General features: G+C 39.0%; 1 protein-coding gene across 1 annotated transcript in view; it reads left to right on the top strand.

Annotated features, from left to right (window-relative positions):
• The first annotated feature begins 6815 nt into the window (after window positions 1-6815).
• Window positions 6816-13271, top strand: part of LOC132818505 (axonemal dynein light chain domain-containing protein 1-like) — an 83008-nt gene continuing 76552 nt past the window's right edge. The window contains exons 1-2 of the mRNA XM_060829565.1: window positions 6816-6928; window positions 12979-13054. Coding sequence (XP_060685548.1) covers window positions 6816-6928; window positions 12979-13054 — 189 coding nt within the window. The remainder of the gene's footprint in view (window positions 6929-12978; window positions 13055-13271) is intronic.

Below are 13271 nucleotides of genomic sequence, written 5' to 3'. Positions count from 1 at the left end.
CTCAGAACTGAAGGTATCATCCCTGGAACAATTCTTGTAAGTCACTCTGCATTCTCTCCAAAATGTTCATATTCTTCCTATAATGTGGTGCCTTCCACAGTGCACAATACTTCAGCTGAAGTCTAGCAAGTATTTTATACAAGTTCAACATGTTCTGGGGAAGGAATGCTGGATGCAAAATGTTAATTCAGTTTTTTCTTCCAGAGATGCTGCTAGACCTGCTGAGTTTTTCTAACGCTTTGTTTTTGTTTCAAATATTCAGTATCTTCAGTTTTTGTTTTATTCAACATGATCTCCTTGCTCTTGTTGTCTATACCCCTATTAATAAAGTTAAGGATGCTTTGTTTTATTAATTGGTCTCTCAATCTTTTCTTACACCTTCAGTGATCTCTGAACATATCCACCCAGGTCCTTGTGCTCCTTTACCCCTTATTTTATAATGTCTTTCAATGTTCTTCTGATCAAAACAAATCATCTCCTACTTTTCTGCATTGAACACCACCTACCATACATTTACCCACTTCAACTTGTTTATGTCCTTTTGGAGTTCTACACCACCCTCTTCACAGTTTATATCAACAGTAATCTTTGAAATTGTCCCACACACCAAGATCTAGGTCATTGATATATTTCAGGAACAGCAAGGGTCCTATCAGCAATCTTCAATACAAACCTTCCTTCAGTCTGAAGAATGTTCATTCACCACTATTCTGTTGCCTATTACTTCAGGCTGCATTTAGTCCATGACCAACAACTTTCCTCATGTCTGTTATGTGGCACCGTATCAAATGCCTTCCAGAAGCCATATATGCTGCATCAACAACATTAAACTCATCAAACCTTTGTTGAACCTGAGATAAGGGCTAAAGTTGAGAAGACAAGGACTGCATAGTGACCTCATTGAGTATGGGAATTGAACCTCCACTGTTGATTTCACTCTTTCAAAAGCCAACTGTCTGGAAACTAGCTTAACTAACCCTCTCACTTCCTTCATAATTCTTGGATGCATCTTTTTCTGTCCTGGTGCTTTGTCAGCTTTAAGCACTATCAAGCACTTCTTCCTTTTCAATTCTTCTTTGCTAGAGTTTCCGCCACCATCATCATGGTATGGGTAACATCTTCCTTTTGGTTAAGACATTTGCGAAGTATTCATTTACTGTCTCAGCCATGTCTGCCACTGTTTTTATGTAAATCACCTTTCTGGTCTCTAATCAGTCTTACTTCTCTTTTAAGCATTCTTTTACTATTTACATGTCAGTACAAGTCTTTGGGGCATCCCTTCCATGTTGGCTGGCAGTCTTTTCTCATAATTTCTCTTTGCTTCTTTTTTTTGCTTTTTCATCCCCTGCTCTGGTTCTGTATTCCTCTTGGTTCTCAATTGTATTTTCTACCTGACACATGTTTTCTTCTTTATCTTAATTTCTTTCTCTTTGACAACTCTGAGTTTATTTTCACTATTTTTTCTGATATATACCTCAGCTGTACTTGAACCTTCTCCTCTTTGAAGGTAGCCCACTGTTCAGTTACATATTTTCCCACCAACATATTGTTCCAGTCGACCTTAGCCAGCTCTTCTTTCTCCATTGACGTCAGCTCTCTGCCAATTGATTTTTCTTATGTTGGATTACAGTTCAGAAGGAGGCCATTTGGTCTGTCGTTTGTCAGCCACCCTCTGCAAGACCAGTTTAGCTGAGGTTGCTCTCTGCCTTTCTACCCAACCTTGCAAATTTTCACCTTCAGATAATTATCAAATTCCTTCTTGAGAGCCATGATTGAATCTGCTTCCATCACACTATCACTAGAACATTTTATATACTAACCATCCACTGCTTCCAAAGATTTGTCCTCAAGTCCTTTTTTGTTTCAGTCCCTTTATGATTTTAGACACCACTATCAGATCTCCTCTCAACTCTGTCTTCTTACTGGAGGACAATCCTATCCTGTCTAACCTGTACATTGTTGTCTCTCAACACTGGAACCTTACAAGTACATCTCTACATCATTTTTAATGACTTTGCATCCTTTCTAAAATGTACCGACTAAAATTAAACAGGATATTGCAGCTGAGGCTGAACCAGTGTTCTATAAATGTTAACCATAACTTCCACACTTCTGTGTTCTTTGTTTCTGTAAAGCCAATGATCCTGTTGACTGTTTACTCAACCTGTTCTGTTACCTTCAATAACATGTGCATATATACTCCCGGTACATAGACTCCTGGATCATATATTTAACATTGCTTCTCCAAGTTCTTCCTCCCTTCCATAATGTATCATTTCACAATTCTTTGCATCAATTATCATCTCTTGTGCATCTGCTCATTCCACTGGTCTGTGACCTCTGGAAATCTATCAATATCTTCTTCATAATTCACAATACTTCCATTTTGTGTTGTATTTTGAAATTGTGCCTTGCACATCTCAGTCCAGGTTACACATATATATCATGAAAAGCAGTAGCTCGAAGATTCGCCCCTAGAAATCCCCTATTCCTTTATCCAATTAGAAAAACAACCATTCACTATTAATTTGTTTGCTATCACTCAGCCAAGTCTGCATTCATGCTACTACTATCTCATTTATTTCATTGCAGCAATTTGGCTGGCAAGTTTTTTGATGTTGTAGTTTATCAAAAACCTTTTGGGGATCATGGCACCACATCAATCATACTTCCTTTGTGAACACCCTCAAATAGTCTCATGTTGTTATTTTGGACCTTGTTACTCTGGTAAACACTTGTCATGCAATATGCTTTCAGCAGAATGAGCCCCCTTCCCCTCCCCTCAAATTAGTTCCATTTATTGGATCATTAACAATTTAAAAGTTTGTTGTTTATTACTTTTCAATAGCTTTGTTTGAGTTTGTGGGAGTACTGTGGAGTTGCTTACAGTGATAAAGACTGAAGTAATTGGTGCTGTGCATGGGGAAGGCATTCTTTGTTACTGCAAGAACTCTGGGTGCACCACTCACTATAATTGTACATTATAAAGGACTCTCTCCCAGGCTGTTGTGCGAGGAGAGAGATACAGATGCTGCAGTTAAGAAAGCTAGTTGTTTGCATTAGCAAGAAGAGCAGTGGAAAAATAGTTTCCAGTAGGAAACCTGATGTGTATCAGGTCTTCTGCATCTATTTTTGTACTCTAACCTAAACCATAAGTATCATGTTTATCAACTGTGATTCACAAAGGAGCTACACTGCCATCTGTTTGAATCATGACCGACAATGTCAGAATCACTCCTAGTGACAGTCAAAGTGACTGTGCCTTTCTATGCTTCTCCTGATTTGGTGGAGCTTTCTGTTACTGTACTTAGCAGACTGAAAAAAATGAAAAAACAAGTTGTCTCAGTGCCAGAGGACCATAGGCTGCCCTCTCTTTACCAGAGATGACTGGTGGGTCACCATGCCTGAGGTGAAGGACAGGCTTAAGAAGGCACGACCTTCATGGCAACTTTAGTTGGAATTGAGCCCCTGCTGTTGAAGCCACTTTGTATCATAAACCAGCTATCCAGCTCACTGACTTTTGGATTCATAATAGTGTGGTGCGATGTCTGTAAACTCGCAATTATGAAATCACAATTATTGTTGACAACTTCAGGAGGAGTAGAGTGAGTAGGAAAGGGAGCAGGTGACAGCTTTTACAAGGCCATTTGATCTTAAATATTGCTTTGAAAATTTAGGTTTTGAAGGATTATGGAAATGCTTGTCGTGATTTCTTTAAAATAGCTAACTTAAAATTCATTGGAGACAATGGAGTTTTTAAATTAAACAAGGCTTCCTGTAAATCACATCACTGATGATAGCTATCTGCTTTACAGTAAAGCCCTGTTGGGGCTGTTTGATCAGTGGTTTGGTGAGGTTCTTATGTAGTTTGGTTCAATACAGGAAAGCTTGCTAAGAACAAACTGACTTGAAGAAAAGCTTGCTAAAAGTAAGCTGAGTTGGAGGAAAGCTGGTTAAGAGCAAGGCACCTAACTGTTCTTTGTGATTTCAGAAAACACTTCTGTCTACTTCAAGGTGAAGCCTTTTAAATGTGTGATTGAAGGAACATCTCAAAATTGTATTTCACGTGCAAACTTAATTTGCATAATTTTGACCATACTTGACGATACATGCTAGAAGATCACTGCAACAGACTCTGGCTTTATCGTTTTGCCTTCAAGATCAACACATTGGTTAAAGTGTTTTATTATCAGGGAGCTGATCTTTGCAGATAAGTTAGTTTCTTCTCTTCTTGGAGAGTGTGTATTTTGGGGTATTTATCAGGATAAGCATTTTTATTTCTGTATTATTGACTGTGCACGTTAACCAATTATAGTATCTTTATTGACTAAATTTTGTTTTGATAATAAAACTCCCCATAGTTATGTTTATTAAGAAACCTGAATAATACATCTTGCTATTTAAAACTTGATTTTGGTTAGGTATTTAATTTGTCCTATTGGTAACTGGAAAAGTATTTTGTAGTAACCCATGTTGTAACTCATGGAGTGGTGGGACTAGCATGCTGATGTGCAGCCATGCTAACTGAGAGTTCATAATTTGCTTTCATTCCATTCATACAACACCAGCTCACATTGTGCAGTAGACCCGAAAAATACCATGCTTCAGCTATTAACCATTTCAGTATTCTCTTTACCAAAGTGCTGAAATAAAATCAACCCACAAAATGATTATTCTATACAAGCTTGAAGCAACAAAACACAATAATTCATACAGAACTCAAGTAGTTATCCTTAGTGACTACCTTGAGAGTGCTTTTACCATTGACAAACAACCAAGTTTCTAGTACCTAGACTGGATCTAATGTAAAGAGCAGTACGTCAGGTTCCACGCGATTGATTGTGATAGGGGACTCTCTAGTCAGAGACACAGACAGACATGTCTGCAGCCAATGGAATGGTGTGTTGCCTCCCTGGTGCCAGGATCAAGGATATCTCTGAGATAATGCAGAATATTCTCAAAGGGAGTGGGACCAACAGGAGACCGTTGCACACATTGGAGCGAACATCAGAATTAGAGGGCATGGGTTTAGGGTGAAAGGGATAAATTTAAAAGGAACCTAAAGGGCAACTTGTTCACAGAGAGGGAGGTGTGTGTATGGAATAAGCTGATACAATTACAATATTTAAAAGGCATCTGGATGGGTATATGAATAGGAAGAATTTAGGGGGTTATGGGCCAAGTGCTGGCAAATGGGACTAGATTAATTTAGGATATCTGGTCGGCATGGACCAAAGGGTCTGTTTCTGCGCTGTACATCTTTATGACTGTGATTTTAGTGCTTCATGTAGTTCGACCGCAGTGGCTGCAGCATGGCTGATGGCTGATTGCTGATTTACAATTGGGTACAAAATATGCCTGCAGAATGCTCTGAGGTAGGTCTGGAACATAAGACTTGTTTTGGACTGCTCTACCCTGCATGGACAACAGCAGTCTAGGGTGGCTAGCTAACAAGCAATACTAAGGGCATTGGCAAAGTGGCAGTGGTGAGAGCACAGTCGCTCTCATATTAAGAGCAGAACAGGTTCATTCTCCATGAAGGCATCTCAACTGCCCTGACAATTACGAGTGATTTTTTTGCAGCACATTTTGTTGAACTACTGTGGGACTCTCAAGGCCCATTTGAACACCAATATTCACAACCATGATGGCAGCAATCTGACCTCCCTCGGCAACAAGCTGAAATTTCATGATATCAATATGCACTTCAATTGTACTTGTCAGTTATTAAATAACTTTTGCTTGTGCTTCAATGGAAGTGAAGAATTGGCTGAAAAGGTTAATGTTTTAGCCGCAACTGCTTTCTGTGGCAGAACATTCTATGGGCTCACCACTCTCTGGATGGAAAAATTCTCCTCATTTCAAACCTAAATGGCCTACCTAGCAACCTAATCTGTGACCCCAGTTCTAGACTCTCTGGTCATTTGAAATATCTTTATTGTGTTCAACTGTGTAGTCCTGTTAGAATTTTATAGGTTTCTGAGAGATCTCCTGCCCCTCTCCCCCATTCTTCTAAAACTCTGAGATGAGTTTTCAAATGGACACTTACACTATTACCAAGGCTGCACATTTCTGTCTTGGCAACAACCACCCAACTACATCCTTGCTTGAGCTCATTTAGGGGCGGCACAGTGGCACAGTGGTTAGCACTACTGCCTCACAGCGCCAGGGACCTGGGTTCAATTCCCCCCTCGGGTGACTGACTGTGTGGAGTTTGCACGTTCTCCCCGTGTCTGCGTGGGTTTCCTCCGGGTGCTCCGGTTTCCTCCCACAGTCCAAAGATGTGCGGGTCAGGTGAATTGGCCATGCTAAATTGCCCGTAGTGTTAGGTAAGGGGAATATGCAGGGGTATGGGTGGGTTGCGCTTCGGCGGGTCGGTGTGGACTTGTTGGGCCGAAGGGCCTGTTTCCACACTGTAAGGAATCTAATCTAAGCTACTGAAACTCTCATCCATACCTATATAACTTCGAGATTTGACTATTCTATAGGTCATTTTACCTGTCTCCCATGTATACTTGAGGTCTTCCAAAGCTCTGCTCTCTCAGACTTAGGGCTGTTGTGGCACATGGGTTATTTTCCTTGAATGGTTTTTATTTCTGATTTCCAGTATCTGCCACATCTTGCTTTCATATTGAGAGGTTTGTGCAATGGTGTCGAAGATCATCTTGCAGAGATTCATCTCCTTAAATAACTTACTACCAACATCTTAAACCATTGATAAATAACAAACTTATTTGCTTTTTTTAACTCTATGGTGTTAGGATGCAGAAGACCAGACCAGATTACAGCAAATTACTGCACAATGGAGAAAGCTGATGACCAAGTTTTCTAAAATTCTTGAAGCTGCAGAGAATTCAAGTTATGAAAAAAGAGAGCAGGTTCTACTTGGCTTCAAGAAATGGCATACATATTTTTCTGACAAAATTTCGTAAGTATTATCAACCATTGGGATTTCTTGATTATGGTGTAATACTGAGTCATACTGAGATAAAACCTTCCAAATTCCAAATGCTTCTTGTTTGCATTTCCCCATTCTCAGGCTCCATTCTAGAATGCAAGTTACATGGACACAAATTTACATTAGTAAACAAAGAAGTAACTTACATTTGTATAGAATATTTTCAAAGTATTTTGCACCTGATTTAAAGTTTTTGAAAATTTTAATTCTTGAAATTAGCCACTGTTCTTGGACTAGTATGACAGCTAATTTTTGCCAATTAGTAGCCACTTAAAGTTATTGATTAGGCTATGTTAAATGTCATTTTGAATACTGCAGCACTCCCTTAAGATTGAATTCTCAGCTGAGATTATGAGCCCACATTCTAAATACGGCTTGAATTATAGATCAAGTTGATATTCCAGTATGCTGTTTTGGATGTTGTGCAGAAAGTACTTTTCAACTTCAAGTGGTTGAGGCGGGTACAGTAACAACATTTTAAAAAACATTTGGATAGGTACATAAATGGGAAGGGTGGAGAGAGATATGGACCAAATGCGGGCAATTGGAACTAACTGAGTGGGCACTATGGTCAGCATGGACCAGTTTGGGCCAAAGGACACAGTGGCTCAGTGGTTACCACTGCTGCCTCACAGCACCAGGCTCCCAGGTTCGATTCCAGCCTTGGGCGACTGTCTGTGTCAGTTTGTACATTCTCCCTGTATCTTCATGGGTTTCCTCTGGGTGCTCCGGTTTCCTCCCACAGTTCAAAGATTTGCAGGCTAGGTGAATTGGCCAAGCTAAATTGCCCACAGTGTTAGGTGCATTAGTCTGAGGGAAATGGGTCTGGGTGGGTTACTCTTCGGTTGGTGTGGACTGGTTGGGCCGACGGGCCTGTTGCCACACTGTAGGTAATCTAATCTAATCATAATTCATGACTATCATCCAAAATATATCTCAGTAAGAAGGAAAGATTCTAAGAGCGTGAGAAGCTAACCAAGGAAGTTAAGGAGAGTACTAAGTGGAAAGAAAATGCATGTGAGAAGGCAAAATTTAGTAATAGCCCTGAAGACTGAGATAAATTCAGATGAATTCAGGTGATGGTTATGGGAAATAAGGAATTGGCAGATGAGTTAAATAGATAATTTGCAACAGTCTTTACTTTGAACATCTTATTAATACTAAAGAGTACGGTGAAGAAATTAAGTTACCATCATTATCATTAGAGAAGTAGTATTAGACAAACTAATGGGGGAGGGGCTAAAGGCAGATAGGTTTCCTGGCTGGATGGCAAGATGCTAAAATAGATATCTATCGAAATAGTGGATGCAATGGTTGTAAGTTTCCAAAGCCTTTTGGATTCTTGAGAAGCACCAGAGCACTGGGCAACTACCAATGTGACATCTTTATTCAAAAGGGCAGAATAGAAGAAGTAGGTAACTAACAACCAGTTAGCCAAATGTCTATTATTGAAAAAATAGTGGAATCAATTATTAAGGAATAGCAGAACATTTGAAAATCATAAACTAACCAAGCAGAGGCAGCATGGCTTCATGAAGGGGAAATAGCATCTGACTAATTTATTAGTTTTTCAAAGAGTTTTTCAATCACAGTGGATACGGGGAACCAGTAGATGTGTTGCATTTATATTTCCAGAAGGCATTCAGCAAGATCCCTCATAAAAGATCAAGTCCTAAAGTAAAGGCTCATAGTGTAGGTGGCAGTATATTGGCATGGATAGAGAATTGGCTGGTGTGCAGGAAGCAACATGTGGGATTAAAGGATCCATTTCCAGGTTGGCAACTCATGACCAGTGAATTTCACAGGGATCAATGCTGGAACCATAACTGTTTATGAGATATATTAAGGAGTTGGAGGAAGAAAGTGGCTGTACTGTAGCCAAATATGTAGGTGGCACAAATAAGTGGAAAGGTGGATTACGAGGGGAACACAAACTGTTTACAGAGAGATATTGATAGGCTAAGAAAATTGGCAAATCGAGTATACTGAGAGAAAATGTGAAGTTGTCCATTTTGGAAGTGAGAACAGAAGAACAGACTATTAATTAAATAGAAAGAAACTGCAGAAAGCTGCACCTGAAATGAGCTTGTGGGTAATATAACATTGGTCATTATTTCAAGTGGGTTGGCTATAAGATCGGGGAAGTATTACTGCAACTGGAGAATGCGCTGGTGAAATTGCGAATGGAGTACTGTGAGCAGGTTTGGTCTCGTTATTTAAAGAAAGATAGCATTTTATTGGATGCAGTTTAGAGAAGATTCACTAGGATAGACTCTAGAATGAAGGGATTGTCTTATCAGCAAATGTTAAACGGGTTGAAACTCTACTCACTGGAGTTTAAAATAATGCCAATTGATCTCAAGTGAAACGTACTGGAATTTTAAAGACTTGACAGGGTAAATGCTGAGAGGATGTTTCCACTCAAGGGAGAGTTTGGGACCAGAGAGCATTGTCTCAGAATAAAGGAATTTCCTCTCTCTCAGGCTTATGAGACTTTGGAAATCCTTGCCACAGACAACTGTGGGGGCAGAACCGTTGTGTATATTCTAGGCTGCCTTGACCAGGCAGGGACTCAATGGTTATATGGAGAAAATGCAGAAAGGTGGCTCTGGGGAATGTCAAAGCAGCCATGATCCTATTAAATGTTGGAGCATGCTCGAGGGGCCGAATGGCCTACTCCTGTTCCTTTTTCTTGTGCTCTTATGTTGGAGCCTTGACAAATTGCCATTTTTCAAATGTAAACAATGAATTTAGTTTAATAGATTGTTTAACTTTGGTTGCATCACAGCTACCCGACAAGTCTTCTGATGTCTGCATACCTATACTTCTCAGCTGGAGAGTAGTGACCAGGATCATGAAAGGGATGTTTTTATTCTAACCTCTTCCCCCTGGAGCCCTGTAGTCAACTAAGGAAAATTTAATGTCTGTCTTGAAAAAAGAGATTATTTGACCAGACATCAAGCCTAGAATCTCCCAGATTGTACCATGCATTTAACATACTGATATATTCTCATTAAGCATTCGACAATGTGAAGGATCTGGCAAAAATGGAGCATTTCAGGCGAGAGTTAGCATGCTTTTGACTGTTTTATCTCTGTCACATAAGTAACTTCATTCACATATATCATATTCAAGCTTTGTTGAATTAATCAGCATGTTGTGACCAATATTAACAGAGAAGGTTGCAGCTATAAGTTTGTTCAAATATTTTCTGAATTTGAAAGATATTTAATTTTCTTTGGCCTTTGCACAAAACCTTTATTTATCCTAGTTTTTTTTTTCAAATTAGTGAATTGTTCCAAATAAGTTAGAAAAAAAAACACTTCAAAATAGTGAACCTTCATCACATGCATCTCTCTATGTCGTACGAATGTATAATTGCAATTGGAACAGCTCAGAGAAGATTTGCTGGACTCATTCCAGGGTTGAGAGGCTTAACTTATGAATAAAGCTTTAACGCATTGAAAGCTAGATCATGTTGGAGGGGAGGAGAATGCAAGGTGATCTTATTCATGAACGTAAGATCTTGAGTGGTCTTGAATGTAGGGGCTGGGGACTAGAACTAGGGATGGTATTTAAAATTAAGAGATTTTAGAATGTGATAACGAGATTCTGTTTCTTTTAGAGGATCATTAGTACATGGAATTCTCATCTGCTGAAACCAGTCAAAGCTTTGTCAAAAGTTTTATTCAAGGCAGAGTTTTATCTCTTTATAACTTTTGTAAAGTTCGATCATTCAGTGAATGACAGAAAAGTCACACAATAATTTCTCAAGTTTAAGAGTTTTAGCACAACAAATTAAAATTAATAATAATTTAAGCACTACTTCAGAAGGCAACTTATACTCTAAACCAAAGAAAAGATCCCACATTTAACTTTCATAATGATCAAAAATTCCCTATCACAGTTATACTTTACTCTGACCTTTAATTAAACACTTCATTCAGAAACTAGTCCAAATTGATCCTCAGCTCAGTTTTCTTTCCCCATTGGGCAATTTCTAATTCCTGAACTGACTTTTAAGATCTAAGTTACTCTGGAGATCCTTCCCTGAAGCTAATACTAGGAAAATGTTTCAGTTTTATTTAAACTTTCACAATCTTAGTGCCCTTAATCCAAGTGTGAACTTGTATCCACGTTTTGCACTTTGAATAATAGAGGTTTGCAACTTGTATCTCTCTGTCCTTCCTCTCCCCCTGTTTGTCTCAGATTCTTGGTGAGAGGTCCTGTCAGTGAGATGCAGTGATATCTTTAGGAACACTAGTTTGCTCCGATAATGGCTTCCAAAAGATTTGTCTTCTCTCATAGCCCATCTTTGTGAATGACCATGGACCTTGTATTCCTGACAAAATGATAATTACCTTTCTTCTATACCCTTTGCCCAAACTGAACTCATCTCAGAGTTAAATAGACTGGTAAAAGTACAACCGTTTACAAAATTTGACATTACTAACAACTATCCTTGACTTGAAAACTAGGTCTACCTACCATTAGCACATCTTCTCTGGTTACTGTTTAGAGATGGGAATATTTGCACCTTATTTTCAATAGTCACTTCTAAACTATGCAGGCTTGTTGTCATTAGATTTCAGAACAGGTCACAGGGCTGTCTCATTCTTCCATTTTATTCTAAATCAAAGAAATAATCTCAAAACAAAACAAAATTGCAAACCTCATATTTGTAATAGTATTTATATCTAGTTCAAATATTGGTGGTTAGGATGCTATATCATATAATCCAGTAAATTTCAAAACCCAGAAAGGTATTTGCTGTATCATTCTGGACTTGAAAAGTTACATCACTGTGCACTCTGAAAGGGAAGCAATGCTAACTTACAAGAATAAAAATGAATACAGTCAGTTTCTGGGTGAAGCACTAACATACTTCATAGTGTGTTCAGTTCAATTAATATGAATTTAACAAAATATATTCAATACTGCAATGAAAAGTCCATAAGGTATTGAAGACAAACATAAAAATGCATATTTTGTAGCTTGATGACACGATGACTTTAATTTATATTCTATGTCATAAACCAGTTTCAGCATTGGTTTTATTGTTTGATATGATGAAGGCGTTTGGTATGCTTTCCCTTATTAGTCAGAGCATCAAGTATAGGAGTTGGGAGGTCATGTTGCAGCTCTACAGGATATTGGTTAGGTCACTTTTGGAATATTGTGTGCAATTCTGGCATCCCTCATGTTGGAAGAACGTTGTGAAACTTGAAAGGGTACAGAAAAGATTTGCAAGGATGCTGCCAGAGTTGGAGAGTTTGAGCTATAGGGAAAGGCTGATTAGCTGGGGCTGTTTTCCCTGGAGTATCAGAGGCTGAGGGTTGACCTTCTAGAGGTTTATAAAATCGTGAGGAGCATGGATAAGGTGAATCATCAAGATCTTTTCCCTGGTGTATGATAGTCCAGAACTAGAAGACATAGGATTAGGGTGAGAGGGAAAAAATTTAAAAGGAACCTAAGGGGCAACTTTTTCATGCAAAGGGTCATGCATGTATGGAGTGAGCTGCCAAAGGAAGTGGTGGAGGCTAGTACAATTACAGCATTTAAAGGCATCTGGATAGGTATACGAATAGGAAGGGTTTAAAGGGATATGAGCCAAGTGTTGGCAAATGGGACTAAATTAATCTAGGATATCTGGTTGGCATGGATGAGTTAGACTGAAGGGTCTGTTTCCATGCTGTACATCTCTGAGGTCAGGCAGCATCCAAGGAGTAGGAGAATAGATGTTTCGGGCATGAGCCCTTCTTTCAGGCTCATGCCCGAAATGTCGATTCTCCTGCTCCTTGGATGCTGCCTGACCTGCTGCGCTTTTCCAGCAACACATTTTCAGCTCTGATCTCCAGCATCTGCAGTCCTCACTTTCTCCCGGTACATCTCTATGACTCTACCTAGAACACAATAAACGTATTTGGCAAGCCCTTAATAAAAACATATTGATGCTTGTGACTACCTATACATCATTTTCAAATATAAAGGTATGTTTTTGACATTTTTTGCTCTTTTAGGAGTCCTCTCGGAATCAAGTCTATTTCGAGAGAAAAGTTGTTATTGCTGAGAAGTGATATGAAATACTTTCATGAGGTGAGCATTTTATTTAATTCATCTTGCTGTTACAGATTTTTTCCCCTAAACTAAATTCTAGAAGCCAGATGAAATAAAAACATGATCATTTGAATGGATTCAGGAGTACTCTGACTGGACTTCACACATATCTACTGGTGGAGGGGCCTGTTAAGTTCAGAAGTGGACATCCTCTGTAATTGGTTATTTATCACTATCAGAATTCAAGGTCGTAAAA

This window comes from Hemiscyllium ocellatum, chromosome 9 (assembly GCF_020745735.1).
Source record: "Hemiscyllium ocellatum isolate sHemOce1 chromosome 9, sHemOce1.pat.X.cur, whole genome shotgun sequence".
Taxonomy (NCBI): domain Eukaryota; kingdom Metazoa; phylum Chordata; class Chondrichthyes; order Orectolobiformes; family Hemiscylliidae; genus Hemiscyllium; species Hemiscyllium ocellatum.
The sequence above is the reverse complement of the archived record's forward strand: the minus strand, read 5'-3'. Positions and strand labels throughout refer to the sequence as shown.